This window comes from Lytechinus variegatus, chromosome 2 (assembly GCF_018143015.1).
Source record: "Lytechinus variegatus isolate NC3 chromosome 2, Lvar_3.0, whole genome shotgun sequence".
Classification (NCBI taxonomy): Eukaryota; Metazoa; Echinodermata; class Echinoidea; order Temnopleuroida; family Toxopneustidae; genus Lytechinus; species Lytechinus variegatus.
Genome location: NC_054741.1, coordinates 83,145,758 through 83,163,684, shown reverse-complemented (window position 1 = coordinate 83,163,684; position 17,927 = coordinate 83,145,758). Strand labels below are relative to the sequence as shown.

Sequence of the window (17,927 nt, the reverse complement as noted above, 5' to 3'; positions counted from 1 at the left end):
TCAAACAAGAATAATGCTGAAAGTTTCATCAAAATCAAACTGTGTGTGTATGTAACTGATTTTTTTCAGAAGTGTATCGATCAGATATGATTATTTATATCTTGGACCAAACTTTAACATCACCATCCCAAAGACTTGACCAGGGCTTGAACCTCTGCATCATCTTGTAACTTCCCCACATTGATGGGATTACAGGAGTATGCCAAAATGAACATCAAAATCAGATGTTTTCCAATTAAAATATCACTTTATTTCCCAAAACTGTTATGTGCACAATACAAGGGAACCAATAATATCACACATTCACCATTTCATTTATATTTTATACAGATTATTTCAAATTTTAGCTCTTGTTATTTCCAAATCATATTTATCTCCACCTTTAAAATGTGAAATCACCAACATTGCAACTCAATGCAATTCAATCAAGAACTTCTTCAAATCTAAAAGAAAATAAAATATGTGACATTCCATACAGTAAAATACAAGGAAACAAACAGAGTTGTATATTATCAGCTCTCTTATTTTTCATGTTGTACACATAAATTGAGAGAAACTGTCACAACTTTTATCAGTTAACATCTGATTTTGATGAAATTTTGTTATTAAATTATTTGAATTGTCTCTATTCATATGAATAAACTTTTTGTTAGGGTGGACTTGACATTGAACTTCAAAATGTCATAACTTATCATTCAACATCTGATTTTGATGATTTTTTTTTAAATCTTACAAAGAATAGTGGAAATTGATCTAATCAATCTCAGCAATAAATAGTCGTGATACCTTCATCTGACTTGGACAATTTTTTTTATGTGACCTCTTGATATGAAGGACACTCAAATACTGCAAAGCAACAGTGCAGATAACTTCTACATGAACAACTGTAATGTAAATGACTTTCCACAGTTAAGAGGCTTTCATAAGACTGTGAGCAAATAACTCGGACTAAATGGTATCCTTCTTGTGATGTTGAGTCACTCATTGCAATAGAGATTTCCACACAATATCATTCCATTTTAAATGGTCAATGATGTGAAGAATGTCTTGATAGATGGTATCACCTATACTTCATTGTCAAGTCAATATCCATTATAATATACCACACTTAAAAGCTGGCTAATAGGACATGTAGGGCATGGGTAAGATACAATTTTAGAGACAAGTCTTACTAGGTAAAACCCTATCATGTCCTTTGAAATGCACTTGTAATATACAAGTGTTATAGTTCTATTCTATCTTTGATATACATCTGAATAGCATATTGCATCCTAGGTTAAAAGCAAACACTCCTGACTACCTACAGTAATCAACCATCACGGACTGTACCCATCTGTCTGCTGCCCTCTAGTGCATGTTCATGTCTATGGAGGGCATCAACCTCAAGGCGTTGATGACATGGTTGACAGACCCTCTGTGGTTGGTAGAGCTGCTCTCGGGGGATGGCTATGAAGAAGTTACTACAGGATGCACAGAAGATCTGACCACAATTCCTGTATAGGCATAAGGAAGAAAGTACCTTGAATAAATCAAACTCACACAAGGGTTATTCTAAAGAACATGTGAGCACTATACCAAGATATCACTGGTAAAAGCTAGATATGCCCAAGAAAACTTGCCATGCAGTACAAATGTCTGATTCTCTTTACTGTCAAAGAGCACACATATTTTTTCAAATGCTTCATCTGAGGCTCGACTAATAATGTAAACTCAGAGGCACCACCATACACACTATCATCTATGAACTGCTGATCAACTCTCCATTCTTATCGAGTATTATACCTACCGGCAGTGGTGTTTCCTAACGACTAGATTGAATCTGCTATTGCACAATGAGCAGTGACTAACGGCATGGTCTGGAATCCAGAGTGTTCGACTAGTATCTCCTTCATCTATCTGCTCCCAAGATACATCTGATCTAATTGAGTTACATCGTGAATGGGATCGATGTTCTTCATCTTCAGGGTTCAACAGATTACAGTTCTGCACACATGAGATAAATCGAAAAAAAAAATAATTTACTTTGAAAAATGATAATTACAAGAAAAATTGATGCATTTCTGATTACTCAAATATACATAACATAGATATGCCATTCATTATGAATTGTTTTAAGTCAATAGTTAAAGAATGACGAATGAATCCAAACATTCTTCCATCATAGTAGGGGAGAGGATGGTCATCTACTGGAGGCTTCAGACTTATTTTACTCAATCCATATCTGCAAAGGCAGTCAAAGTTTGGAGAACAATCCCTATCCCAGAGAATGCTTTTATCAAGGAATCATAATAAAATGCTTTCTTCAATATCTCTTACAACAAATTTCTTACATTTGTAGCATACATTTTCAGATTAAAAAAAAACATGGTTTTGCTTGATTTATCTTTAAAGTACATAATAAAAATGGCGAATATGGGTGAAAGGGGAAAGCTGTCATGACCTACACATTCTTACCTCTAATTCATCTAATGCACAGGCTAGATTAGGACTGCATTCTTCATTAGCCACCCGCAATCTTTCAATGATGGTGAGTAAGATCTGCTCTCTCTGTTTCATGACCTCCATCTTCTGTTGCTGCTCCTGTAGGATCCCTAGCATTCTACGTTGTCTAGGATCCTTGATACATGTCAGTCCATCCAGATCTAGGTGACGACCTAGTTTCAACTGCCTCTGGGAATCCCCTAAGGCATCTCCAACCATTGCCTCCAAACCGTTGCTATTGCTGCAGCTGGATGTCCTGCTAAGACATGTAGAGAAAGATGGTTCTGATCCTACCACAGCTGACTGTGAGATGTGATTATTATGTCCATTAGAAAGGCTAACCCCTAGGGAAGATAGTTTACTAAGGTGATTTGCTAGAGGTGTGATGTCTCCATCATCTAACAATGGCAAGTGTGGAATGTGATGTCCTGTCTGGATGGGTACACTTGGAGACTGTTTAACCTGGTACCCAACATGAGAATTACTAATATCACTAGTGCTTGTACTGATGCTAGAGCTTTGAAAGAGTAATCCTTTCATCCGGGCAGCATGTCCATTCAAAATATCTCCATTAGGAGTGATGTCCCCATTTGATTCAACAGGAGAATGGTCAAATCCATTGCAATCAGTCGGACCCATCTGAACCTGCGGATCATCAGTTCTTTTGTGTTCTGGAGATGAGTCTTCTGTAACAGTTTCTGTAGAACTCTCCATATGGGCATCCAAAATATGTTTCGTTCTTGGTGTCTTTCTTGGAGTTGAGGACATAGGACTTCCTTCTGAAAGTTCTCCTTCAAAATCCTCTTCAGTATGACCATTAGTCAAGCCATTGCTCAACCTGATATCATGGCCATTGGAGAACTGATTTCCATTAATCTCTTGCTGTTCACAGTCTTCTAGAGTACCAATGACACCATTAGTCAGGGTCTCTGCCAAGTCACCATTCTCTTCTACTTCATGGCCATTTGTGAGTCCTTGCTCTCCCTCTTCATTATCACTTCCATCTTCTTGAGTATGTCCGTTTGTCAATGGTTCATCTTGAGTGTCCTTGGCTTCCTCATCTTCCCTTTCTAGTGGCAGCGGTGGGATTATGCGATTCTTTGGCGATGTCCCAAGAGTTGATTCTATCTTTAAGTCACTCAGATTGGGATCACTGGAGGTCCTGGTTAACCCCTGTGTATCACCTCCCATGTTGCCTCGGCTAGGCTCATCTTCACTCACTGACTTGTGGATATTGTCAAAGGAGCGAGTTCTTGATAGCTTTGGGCTTTCTGCAGGATTGAGTCCTGACTGTGATGGTTGTTGGACTGGAGGACCTGAATCCTCACAGATACTGTGAGATGTCTCTGATAGGTATACAGCAATCCACAAGTCAAGTTCTCTGATGTCACATGTTGGGTACAATACCTGTCACAGAGAAATTAAAATGCATTCATAAACATATTAATTATCACAATTTGATATTTTATTACAAAACATTCCTCTTGCAAGATTCAAATACTTTACTTTATCTAAAATGGAAGCCTTCACAAAAAGCCTCTCAATATCTCATGAAAGTAACACTTATTCTCTTCATAATTCTCATATAAATCTCAACATAAATCTATGTATAATTCATTTGTTCAACCCCATTAGCATTCATTACATCATTCACAGAAGAAAATGAACACTTGGCTACATGAATTTTAACAAAATGTGTGACAAATTTCAAATTGAATATTCAACATAAGTACTTTCTCTTCCACTACTTTGCAGTATCAACACAAATTCGAAATTATAGAGTTGTTTTTTTTAAAGTTGACAAATGGAATGAATCATAAAGACTAGATTTGCTTGAACTGACCTTGTCTATCTTTGGATCATAGAGGAAGTTCCTGTACTTGTTACCCTCTACGATAAGAAGAGACCAGACAGAACAGGTACGCTCCTTGACAGAGTTCTTGAGTCTAGCTTTCAGACTGTTACACAGGAATGTCCCAAACAGGCAAGAATAAGTGTGCTGTACTAGTTTCACCTGTAACAATATCAAATATAAATATAAATTCAAATTACAAGGATGCTAAAACATGCTAGAATAGGTGAGCACATTATTAGTATATTCAAGATGATGTGAATTTTATCAGCCCTTTCTCTAAATCCTCTTTCCAGTTTTGAAGAAATACATGCATCAAATGAACAACATCCAAGAAACAGAAAGTGTAGCAATATATAAACAATTAATTGGTAGGGAATACAAATCAATAATCACAAAAATAACGAAATATAAGAAATTTTCAAAACAAGTTGAATGAAACAAGATGAACAAAGCTGGTTCCATTAACTATATCAATTATTTTGATTTACTAAGCATGATATTAAAATCAATGTGATGTAGTAATCCCTTTCTATCCTCACTTGTGTAATATTATAAAAAGGATTTCATAATCTGTGGCTGAATAAATCAATCAATTTAGCAAGCCTAGGATAACTCTAATCTTGATTCAAAAGCCTCCCTAACACAGTTGAAGTGACTTACAAGGAATGTTTCATTGAATTCAAACGCTGTAGGATACTGCCTAAGAAGCTGATGGATGCAATCAAGCCACTGAAGGAATACTGGACATCTCTCATTACCATCATCTTGACCAGGACGATGACCACAACGGTCAGCAAACTTATGACCAAAGTCAAGCCACTCACGCTCAACAAGAACTTGAAAACCCTGGCAAAAAAAAAGACGGTTGATGTTTTCAATTCAATGTACTAACAACTTGTCATATTTTTACTTGTCTACACACCTAAATACATTTACTTTCCATACTTCTGTTTACTTTAATACATTAGATTTGTCCTAGACCGAATTTATTAAAACTGAATGTTACCGATTCTTTGTTTTTGAAGACTCTACAAACTCCAATTATAATAATGGAACAAAATGTTGCACAAATCCTCTACAAGAATATTAGGAAACATATGAAAAATCTTATATTACTACAATCTTGGAAATGTAATGAACTACTTTCTATGAACAGAGTGACTCCTGTATTGTGGACCCTGCTTCTCAAACCTGCTTTATCATTTATCTCAGAAAAAAACATATACACATAGTTTCAAATATAGTCTCTTAATGTGGTATATAAATGATTATAAAGATATTGCCAGCCAAGAAATATAATAGGTAGACCATTTGGCTTCCCACATGAAGTTACATTTTAATTTTCAATCTTGAGATCCTACAGTTTTAAAGGCCAGTGACTTGATTGAATTGTATGACGACCGGTACATAGTCCAATATGAAATTTGATTTTTCCAGAAATAATAATTTTCCCAAAATGAACAATGCTCGGAAGAATTATATTTCTAAAGGGAATTCATAACTTTGGAAGGAATTCTTTCTTTAATCAAAATATGTCACCTTAGTATAAACCCTATTTAGCCAATCCAGCTAGAGGGAAAAGGACTAAAAAATCATCTCACCTGCATAGTCCTATAGTAAGGATCAAGCATGATCTCAGCCAATGCTACAATCTGAGGAGTTCTATCCCATCCATCTGAACAATGTACAATGACTGGTCTAGCATCCTGGTCTATAGCAGTCACTACCTTGATTGATGACTTGAGGAGCATGGATAGATTCTGAAGCCATTTGGTCGCCTCCAAATTAGATAACCATCTATAAGAGAGAGGTGATGATTAAAAGATGTTTATTCATATTCATAAATAGTAAATCATTTACAACCAATGATCATTTTACAAGCCACTAAAGATCAATTGGCTGAGAGAAATTTTGATACACATTATGGCATTGATATAAAACTTGTTTTATGAAAAAAGGACAGATATTATTGTAGAAGATATCAAACCTTTCTTTTTAAAGCGAATCCCAAGGCAAATGATCTTGGGTAAAAATATTCTTCATTAAACTCATTTGGCTCTTCATACTCAATCTATACCTACAGTTTCATGAAACAACCCTGCCCTCCTAATAACAATAAAAAGATAACTTACGTGCTCTGATCCAGATTGTTATTGCTACAGAGTGCATGGACAGTGTTGAAACTCTTTCTGATTGTGTGTATGTTGGCCAAACCCATGAACTCTATATCACAACAAGTGTAGTACTCTAAAATGAAAAAAAAAGAAGAAAAAAAATAGGTAAATTCATGAAGCAAAGATGTGAATAGAATCAATGTTAGAATAACATTACAACAGTTCATTTCTGTATTGTGCCTTATAAGAAACCACTCCAAATAATTCATATCGACAAAGAGTGCTTAACTTTTCTAATGATTTAGATACTCTGTTCATTGGAATTTAAACCTGTAAAACACCAATAAAATAATAATACACATACAATAGCAAATTCTTTTCTTTTTTTTACATGGATTTATTATATGATGTATCCATGGTTGATCCAATCGGTCAGATAGCATGCTTTACGTAAGGCTGCAAATTTTTTTTATTTTTTTTTACATTCTTGTAGCCCTCATCCCTTCCCTTTCCTTTTTAGGCATTGGCAGTAAACAACAGAAATCCAAAATGTGAGCTTCTATCACTTGATTTTGTGTCTCACATGAATACAGTAATTATTCATACCTGGATATTCACAGCCACCTCCCTTGGCCCTGTTAGCAAATGCTGCTGCATATGACCTAGCATCTATGATGAGAATGGTCTTGGATTGACGGTCATACTCTCCTCTCCTTGTATCATCTAACAACATAGGAAAGTAAGTTAATTAAAAAATTATCTTATTATGCAGGGGACAGGTTTAGTGTACAAGCCTTCAACTTTAAGGGCACATTTTTCAAATTTTGTACCTAATCCAAAGATCTTCAGTTGAAGCTTGCCATTAATGTGGTATATTCAGTACCCATTAGGATGTCAAATATTTTCAATATGTAAGGAGCTTCATATTGAGAAATTAAAAATAAAGCACTGAGTGCAATGCCAAGCATTGGTTTGAGCAAGATCTAGCAACATTAGTTATAAACCACATCATTTCAACACTGTTATTCAATTCAGTTCATTTCATTAAAGGCATTTTTAAAATGCTTTGAATGGCAGTAAAAAGGCTATTAAACATTCAGCATGCTTACACCACAGAACTAAATAATATTATATCATGTTAAATTGTTAATCTTCATGACCATGTCCCTTAGCGTACCTACATTATACACACAAGAGGGCTTAGCGATTGATCTTGGGGTTGGTTTCTATGCTTGACAGCATGGATAATTTTGTATGATCAACCATTTAAATCAACCCCAAAATCAATTTTTAACTTCTAGGTTCCAGTGTCTTGGTGTGACAAAGTATGTGATTTCTCTTAGATTGCTAACTACTTTTCTAGTCTCTATAAAAATTAAATCCACCTGTATTTTCAGAGAAGTTTTTTTTTCCTATGATTTTTCAGTAGACAAGATAGAAGTATAAATTAAAGTTACTACAAAAGCAAAAATCAAGGTCAAAATAGATTTAGAGATCTACAACAATCGATGCTCAAACTGAGGAGAGGGAGAGAAGTAAAACTTGTATCCACATCCAACAAACCTTGATCATTTGGAATCCCTTTTGGTTCTGATCTAACATGACCATTGCTATGACAACTCTTCTTATTCTTCTTTGGATCATCCATAGCACATGCATCCAAGATGGCTGACATGATTCCTTCATCTTCTTCACTCCTCCATCCAAACCATCCCACAGCAGGCTGACTACAACGAGCGATCACTGCTCCATTGCCCTTGTGTCTAGTACAGAAACATCATTTTACAAGTTTAGGATTAAATCATTGTATTATATCAGTCAAGAGATGAAACAACAGCATTAGAGTACAGAGTACATACAATAATAATCTTCAATTCTAAATGATGATGATAATAATTCAATTGTGATAATAATTCAATAATGATGATGATTGATGATGAAGATGATGATTCCATAACAATAATGAACATGATGATCAATGATGATGATGGTGGTGATGGTGGCGGTGGTGGTGATTATGATGATGATTATGATGATGATGATACCATAACAATAATGAATATGATGATTGATGATGGTGGTGGTGGTGATGGTGGGGGTGGTGGTGATGATGATGATGATGGTGGTGGTGGTGGCGATAATGGGGGTGATAGTGGTATTGGTGGTGGTGATCATAATTACCTCCAAACTACTGATGGAAACCTCTTTGATGTCCTGAAGTTAGCAGATTTCTTCATAGTATCATCTTCAATTTCTTTTGGTACAATAAGCTGAGTAGGATAGGTTGTGCAGTATCTAATAGAAAGAAAAAAAAGACACTTTCAATTTCTAAAGATCACATGATTGAGTAATGAATTATGCTGTATCGTACTAAGTCTCAGGCATTTATTTAAGTTTCATTGGTTGGATTCTAAAGTATCACAGGTACAATTTATGCACATATGCTTTAATAAAATATACACTTGATGGATATTTGGTCGAAAAATAAGCTGGACATAAATCAAGGGAATATGAGCAGGGAAGGTAGACAAGGGATATACAGATAATTTTCATTAGATTTCATTACATTGCCAATGTACAGACTGAAGTATTATTACATATTGTTACAAAGATTATTTGTACCTTGTCATTCAGTTATTCAACATACCTTTATTTTCAAGTATCAATATCAGTCAATGGCCTATAAAGCTTGTTTGGCCTATTATCAAGTCTGATAAAAAGAAACTCAAGCTTTGACTCACTTCACAGAGTTTAATTAAATTCACTAGTAGAAGAGCTGCATGTGTCAGACGTACAGCTCAGATTACTGGTCTTCATGCATACTAATGATCCCTAACAGCTGTGTTCCTTAAATAAACATAATACCGTCTGGGTACTGGAATTACATCACTTCCCAATATAAAATCCACTACAAAGTTGTTCCGATCTCTACACAACCAGTAAAAATTAATACATTTAGGATGCATTGGTGGATTTTTGTGGCCTTTTGAAAAAGATCCAATTGAGAAAACACATCTAATATTAATAAAGTAATGGTTTATCCAACCTAGCAAATCTGCTTCAACAAAAAGTACAATAAAAATTTTGTATACATTTTATAAAGAATGTTGATTATAAGAGGATACCATGAGATGATATCAAATTTCCATTTTTCAAAACCAAATGCCTACTTGAACCAGATGCCGATCTAAGATTTTTTTTTTGTTAATCCCAAAAAGTCTGTCATTCAAGTAAATTTCTTCAGAATTTTCTAACAAGCAATATAATATCTTTCACCACTTCAAAATAGCAACTCCCTGGAATTTGTTCCTGACTGGGAAAAATAATTCACAGATCAATTTCATTAAAATCTTCCTCCATTACATTAGAGAAGCCAGATCTTGATTGCTGTTCCTGAGCAATAATAACTACAAATGTTCTATTCTTACCAAACACACTACATACTCTTCAAACATGTACATCACCAGACAATATTTACATTGTCTCTATTTACATTCAATTGAAGAGCCACCTCCCCCTTCCATTCATGAACACTTAAAGAGTAAAGTCATCAGACCATAACTGAGATCATGTTCCACTTCCCTGTTATTACAATTCATCATATACACTTGAAATTTGTAATGTTAATTCATCACATGTTATACTGATGATTTTTCGTTTAACAATGAAGCATATGCAGAATAATCAAACAATGCTATGAATATGAAGTGTTGAATGTTGAAATCAAATAATCTGAGGTACAACTGATAATTTCTTCCCTACTTTTTGTGGTATTTACTTTAATCAACAAATAATTATACAGTTCAAAATGTGATACAGAGGGAGCATAAATAGAACATTCCTTTAATAACTCACATATTGAAATACTTACTTGAAATCTGAGTTGTCAAATATTCTCCACGCTCTCTTTAAATCAAATCCTTGACGATCGATTTCTGTTCTGAATTTACAGTGTACAACTTTACCTGTAATGAGACAAGGATGAGAAAGGCAGCATGAATATAAAGCAAATCAAATGTTAGAGTTAAAACTACAATTATTCATGCATGTCTGGGTCCTAATGTATAGAAATAAATTGAAAACACAGTTTTTTGTTTTTTTTGGGGGGGGGTTATACGAGATTTAACGCATGAAGTCATTGACAGAATGCGCTTACCCGAGTTTCCAATTTTTATCAGTTTTCTGAAAAAGCCACCTGGTGGCATTAAAGAGAATCAAGTCTATAAACAATAGAAATAATTGTAAGGCAATATATTATCAGATTTTTTTTACATGATATGATATTTAGCAATTGTACAACATTTGATCAAATTATCATCAAATACATGTACATGTACCACTGCTTTATCATCACTAAAAAATATGTAGACGTGTATGGGCAAGTCTAAAGTGATTTCTTAATACCATAGTCATAAATCAATTTCATATATGTAAATTGTTTCATTACTTATCAATAAATGTACTCTGTACTATTTGATCAAGGATTAAGAGGGAGATAGCATGATATTGGAATTAAAGATAATGCTTACAAACATAAACAAAATATAAAAGAAATTAAAGAATAGCATTGTAATATAATTCTAGTTAAAGAATCAGAGCAATTTAAGACATTGATCACTTTTAAGTGCCACTAGTCAAGAATGTTTATTCAATCTAATCAAAATTCTTAGAAAAAAATTGTTTGGCAATGATAATATTCTCTATAATTCATATTCGTAAATATAATAAAATTATAAAGCTACGTGATCAGAGTCACATGACTGATCCCCACTCCTATGAAAACCCATACATTGTCCCTCTCCATTATACCAGTATTGCTACCCAGTGAGTAGAGCCTATTGAATAATGTGAAATGAAATGAGGTGTTTTATATTCACAGGGTTCTTATTTCAATAGCAATCAGTTCCCAGCAGCATGTAACCAGCTTAATCAGGTGTCAGATTCTAACATTTAAAGGGTAAGGTAGCTTCTGAAAATAATCTGCTTGATCAGAGGTCTCCATGACATGTAACAAAAAAGTATTTATGTAAAAGCTCTATCAAGGTAAACTGCAGTGCTCTAAAATCTGTTTACAAACAGAAGAGTAAAATTATAATCATTTGCTTTATGTATTAAGTGAAAGCCAATAAAATATTACAATGATAGGACTAGGTTTCCATTATAGGTTTTAATTTAGTGCCCGATGAAATATGAAGAGGCGAAGCTGTGAAGCGTAGTTTCACATTAGAAAGTATTGGTGCCCTTTTTAATTTTCCTCATTTAAGCCACAATAAAAAGGATTCAACCCCCCCCCCAATCTTTGAAATGCAATATATATATTTTGTTGAAAGTGAGGCTGGTCTAGTAGATGGATAGTATCCATGTACTCAGCAATGAATATGATAAAAAAGCAATATTGTCCCCTAGAGTACGCAATATGAATCAGAACACATAATGGGAAAACGAAAATCCCCACTCTCCTCCTCCACTGCCATGACCCCCCCCACCTCCTCTTAAAAAATCATGTGTACATGTACTACATGTATGCATCTAGCTGAATTTATCAAATGGTCATCCCAATATACCTTAGCTATTCTTATATTATTAAATAATTGTGGTGTTTGTGTATGCTTCTCATTTAAAAACAATGAAATAAAATACAGCAGTTTCATTTTATCATGATAGGCCTACAGTGTACATGTTGTATATTTTGTTCTCTAATTAGTTTAAAGAGCCTCTGAGTGAGGGATTACAGAATGTACATGTAGCCATTCATATTTCAAACACAATGGATTCAAGCTGTCAAAAATCACCTGTCTTTTCATATCAAGTAAGTTAACTTATAAATGAACATGTAATCCATTATGAACTACACAGCTGATCTCAATGAAACTAGTAGTGTTATCATCAGTCTATATACCTATTATCATTACATGGATTCTTTGAACAGCCTTGAATTGGACCTCACTTCCACCTATCTCCACATTTAAAAGGCATAGAAATGCCACCAAAGTAATCAAAACAATTACTCACAATAAGCCAAGGGCAAGTGAAAAATAATGTATAGAAATATTGACCTACATAGGCCTATACTGCAACCACTTTCACCAGTCTCTTGCCCTACTATCATGTACAACTTGACATTTAAATCATCCAGGATAGGACCCTGACCATATCAATTATATCAGAATTAGATAGGATGATGTATCGAGGGTAGGCAGATCTATATAAAAAATGTGCTATATGTGTTAGCTTTAATTTTCTGCACCATTTCCTTTACAGATAATGTTGTCATTTGAGTTCTTTGCAGTATCAACAAAAATCAAGTCTATAGCCCTGTAATATAAAAGCTGAGATATTTACATTTGTAGTACTAATTTTGGGATTGAATTATTGCAAGATAAACTGCCCAAATATAAGTAGTATATCTGTTGATCGAGGACGGATGTGTGTTGTGTGTGTGTGTGTGGGGGGGGGGTGGTGTTGGTGGTAAATTAACTTCCATTGTACAAATGTATAAAATGAAGTAATGTGTACATATAGGGCCTATGTGTGATTCCATATTCCAAAATCTAAAATGTCACTCTTTATTTTATCCTATCACCACTATAATGCTGTGTGAATATTTAATGATATGTTCAACACTGCTGATGGAAAATAATTGATTGCATTTTCGTGTCCTTGCTGATCCCTCATTTATACACATATATATTGTATACTACAAAAACAAGGTTAATTTACAGCTGTGCTTTAAATTGACCTGAATATCTGATTAAATATTAATAATTATATCACTCCTATCTCTCTCTCTCTCTCCCTATGAGTCACCACTCATCAGACATTATCTGTTCCTTATCTAAGTTCATGCGCTGCTATACGGCAGATAGTGGTATAAAACATGTATTTTCTACAAGACTCATTTATGGTCTGTGGGCAGACATAATTGTCTGGTCTAGATACTAATTAAATACAAATACATGGGAGAAGTTTGAGCTATGAGCGGGTGTACAGTACGACTGCTCTGATCTTTATGGTTTCATTTCTATGAATAAATCATTATTTTTCATTTGATAAAAATAATCGTTATTTTTTCTCTATATGCATAGAATGAATTATTCATGCAGCCTATTGTGTTTTACCTGAGGAGTATTTCATGAAGAATCTTGTCGGTGATTTTCACTGACAAATTTGTTCCGAGCCAATCAGAAGCAAGTGTTTCAGTAGCTTATGACAAATATTAAAAATCACTGACTAGAACTGTTTCATGAAATACTCTCCTAAAGTTTGCATGAAAATAATACCTTAGAAAAGTATTTCAAATTATTTTAAATTTTGTCCATTTTATAGGGAAAGAATAAAGAACTATCGAAATATATCCAGTTTTATCACTATGAACAAGGTTTACTGGACACTGACAGGAATCAAAAGATGATAGAGAAAGGTTGTTCTAAAAAAAAGAAAGGGGAATTACAAAATAGTTGAAGTTAATATACCTCTAGCTATGCAAATGACTTGTACTGTAATTAGAAGATGATGCAACATTAACATGTGAATATGAATAGCTATTTCCGCTCTTTCAAAACAGTTCCTTGTTCCTGTTTAAATTATTTTCTCACTTAAAATGGCAGTTGTGATAAGCAATAAGGAGGAAAATATAGAAATGAATGAAAGCTGACTGACCTGCTTATAAACAACTCATACGTGTACTCACAACCCAAGCAATCATATAATGTACACTAATGCTACACAAATTAAATGAGGCTACAATTCATACATGTAAATATGAACAGGTGCAAAATGAAAACAACAGATTTTATTTTCATCTCTGCCATACTGTGATGGGAAAAAATCAACTTACAAAGTGAAAAAAAAATGAATGAAAAAAAGCCTTTAGTGGCCCAAAATAGTGTAGCATCCCATGATATTAATAACGAATACTTACTAGATCCTTCAAGAAAACAAACACCAGGTTCCATGACATCAGATTCCCGATGTAAATGATCAAAACACCAGGCATGAAAGGAAAATGCAAAGATATCATCAAGCTTTGAAGGTCTTTCAAGCGTCTTCAAGACACGATACAACCATTCCTGACACTGATCACTCGTATCAAACTGGCATCTGAAAGATAGAGGAAGAGTGAATGGAAGGGTGAGGGGAAGAAAAGCTTTATTATTTCCATTTTAATCGCAGCTTAAAATCAAGGCATACGTAGTAGAAATAACAAAGTTATCTTTATGAATACATTAATACAAACATATTTGTAAAAAGTTCTTGGAAGTTATTGAAAAACCTTAAAGTTTGGATCATTTTACATGAGAAGTATTAAGATGTATCTTTAAAGGAAGAAACAGAAATGATAGAACATAAAATGTATAAAGAAGAAACAGGAAAGTTAGAACAAATAAAAATTGAATTTGAAATAGATTTGTAGTTGAATTAACACACTTTTTATTACTCCCTCACATCCCATTACCTGATGTATTTTGTTATTTTGCCCAAATTTTACTCCATCATTATGGAATAATTTGATTGATTTGATCTCAATGTACTGCATGTTTTTTTTAAGAGATGTGGAAATAAATGAATTTGAATTGAATTTGAAATAGATTTGTGGTTGAATTAACACACAAAATCAAGGAAAGCAAGTCATAACCAAACCAATCGTTAATAATACTGCTCTTTTCCAGGCTTTCGTGATACAGTAAGAACTTTAAAGCAATTATTCATACTAATTATACCTCAATCTAGCAACTATTAGTTTAATTGCACTGGATCATTACAGATACATAGCAAGGCTGATCTTAATCTTGCATGTCTGCCAGGAGGATCAATTCTAGATTAATGAGAAGATAGTCAAGGATTTCAAAAATATTTATGTACTCTTCCATTAACTCCTATACAGATTTTTAAAAAATATATACATATCATTTCTGACTCTTATTTCCCACCTTCAAAATAGTATACACATGTACAACAAGGTCCCCCCCCAAAAAAAATGGTATTAATTAGTGAAACTTGCCCTACCCTAAAAATATCCCTGACCCCTACGTTCTTTTCTTTTTATTGCTATCGATATCGAGTACCAAGCTGACTTCACAATCAAATTTGCCATGTTGAAAACCTGGAAGTGTTGTGGACAGAATAGCTATTTTCCCACTATTTCAAGCAACTTCGGCAAGAGTATTGATAGTGACCACTGTAGAGATGTATTTAGTATTCATTAGCACGCCCAATACCGCATGATATTGGGATGATGTACTGTACATGTACGCCCGGATCTCGATCCAATGAAAATAAAGTCCTACCTACCCTATTTTTCAGTGAATCGTTACTCCAATACACCAAATTTTTTTTTTGGGGGGGGCCTATTGTAACTGTACCCTTAATATTTTTCAAATACTATAGGAATGCATGTAGATCGACAGCAAAGAAACTATTTATTTGACACAACATAAGAGAAAGTATTCAGTCCATAGCTGACATGTGACAACATATATTCTGGTATTGACAATATACTAATTTAATACAACCTTGACAGACATTTACTGGCAGGCAGAAATCAATTCACCATTTTCTGTGCATTAATATGAGCATGCACAGTGTTAAGGGTACTCCAGGTTGAAAATAATATGATTTGAACAGATTATTAAATCAGACAAACAAAACACTGTAAATTTGATCAAAATCGGACGTAAGGAATAACAAAGTTATGGCATTTTAAAGATTTGCATTATTCTGATGAAACAGTTCTAGGCATGTCTTCATGAATATTCAGTGAGAAAGCTGATGATGTCATATCGGATATGTCATAACCCCACTTGTTATTTTGTATTTTATTATAAATATGAAATCAGGGCCCTGTTGCATAAAAGTTTATGTATTGATTTATGTCATGATTTATGTCACGATTTACGTCATATAGCATAAATCGTGACATAAACACAAATAATGACATAAATCCGTTGCATAAAGCTTTATGTCTGAAATCGCGACATAAAACCATGACATAAATCCATTTGAATGACATAAATTTATGTCGTGATTAAAATCAAGACATAAACGGCGGCTTTCTGCAATAAGTGATTTAAGGGTAATTTTACGATCATTTTCTATAATTATGCCCTCTGTAATTTGATGATATTTTGAGTTTTACTTGGAATTTCGGAATAATTTTTATGTCATTGGATAGCGTATGATGTATTCTTTCAATATTTGAAAAACTAACAATCATAAATATTTCCCTTATTTTTATAAGCAAAACTAGTCCCAAGCATAATAGTTAATGTGTTTACTTCGTTGAGGATAGGACATTTTCCTTAGAATGATAACATAATTTATATCAACGCCACATATTTTTCAAGCACCACCCCTCCCTCCCAAAATAATGATAATAACTCTGACTTTCAGTCTAGAGTCGCCCCTTTAATTCAAATGTGATTAAACCAGAAATTTGGTACGCACACTGGATGATTTCAAGTCCGGTGTTGGCGTTGGTATTGGAATTTGAATTGCTTCCCGTAGCTTTAAAATCTATTTTGTGTGTCAGAATTCATGTTGCCATGGTAACGGCATATTATATGACATAAAATTGGTAAAAACTTTCAGTTTTAATTACTAGATCAATTTTCAACCAATTTTCATGAAATTTGGTTCATATATTGAGTTTGAGGTAAAGATGTGAGAGACACATATTTTGTGTGTGTCGGAAATCATGTTGCCATGGTTACCACATACTATTTGCCCCAAATTAGGTAAAAATCTATTGGTTCCTGCTTCTTGGTTAGTTTTCAACCAATTCTCATGAAATTTGGCTCACACATTGGTCTCGAGGTAAAAATGTGCAGGACATATTTTTTTAATGTGTCGGAATCGTGTTGCCATGGTAACAATATATGTGTCAAAAATTAGGCAAAATCTTGCGGTTCAAACTACTTCATCAGTTATGCTCATGACTTGCTCGTGGAGGTCTTGGGTAAAGATGGGCAAGACATATTTTTTTCATAGTTTGAAACTGTTGCCATTGTAAGTTTCTAACGGCTAAGGGCAAGGGTATTTATCACCTTCATTGATAGTTCTAGTTTAATGTTCCTTCCCCGCAACAAAGTGCATTATAGGACGTGCCTCGTTCATTTCATCATCCTTTTTAATATCGCCTTTTCTTTGTTAATTTTCTTTATTCAGGTTCATAGTCTAAAATGGTAGGCCTAGAGGAAATACGAATTGTAATTTAAAAGAGGAAAGAAAAAGGAAATATGAAAAGGTCATCAAAATTGATAATTTATAGGTCATCCAATTCTTTTCGAAAATCTCAGATGCAGCTTCCCGCTTGCATTATTCATCTAGTTCTTAGTTAATAGTCTCGTTGGAGAAAGAAAGGTAGCATTATCATGAAAAATTCGGTCTGACAAAAGAAAGGAAAAGAAAAAAAGTGAAATATGATATATGCTATTTCATATCATATCAACATCTATCACAAAGTTAGATTTTGTATTACA

At 33.9% G+C, this 17,927-nt stretch overlaps 1 protein-coding gene across 2 annotated transcripts in view; it reads right to left on the bottom strand.

Annotated features, from left to right (window-relative positions):
* Positions 1 to 725: 725 nt before the first annotated feature.
* LOC121409290 (myotubularin-related protein 3-like) overlaps positions 726 to 17,927 on the bottom strand; it is a 40,125-nt gene continuing 22,923 nt past the window's right edge. For both annotated transcript variants that reach the window (XM_041601202.1, XM_041601201.1), the window contains exons 5-16: positions 14,372 to 14,550; positions 10,322 to 10,415; positions 8,632 to 8,745; positions 8,014 to 8,213; positions 7,057 to 7,173; positions 6,469 to 6,583; positions 5,938 to 6,133; positions 4,997 to 5,182; positions 4,325 to 4,495; positions 2,455 to 3,888; positions 1,787 to 1,983; positions 726 to 1,493 (exon numbers count right to left, since the gene is read on the bottom strand). In XM_041601202.1, the coding sequence (XP_041457136.1) occupies positions 1,310 to 1,493; positions 1,787 to 1,983; positions 2,455 to 3,888; positions 4,325 to 4,495; positions 4,997 to 5,182; positions 5,938 to 6,133; positions 6,469 to 6,583; positions 7,057 to 7,173; positions 8,014 to 8,213; positions 8,632 to 8,745; positions 10,322 to 10,415; positions 14,372 to 14,550 (3,187 nt within the window). In that variant the 3' untranslated portion in view covers positions 726 to 1,309. The remainder of the gene's footprint in view (positions 1,494 to 1,786; positions 1,984 to 2,454; positions 3,889 to 4,324; positions 4,496 to 4,996; positions 5,183 to 5,937; positions 6,134 to 6,468; positions 6,584 to 7,056; positions 7,174 to 8,013; positions 8,214 to 8,631; positions 8,746 to 10,321; positions 10,416 to 14,371; positions 14,551 to 17,927) is intronic.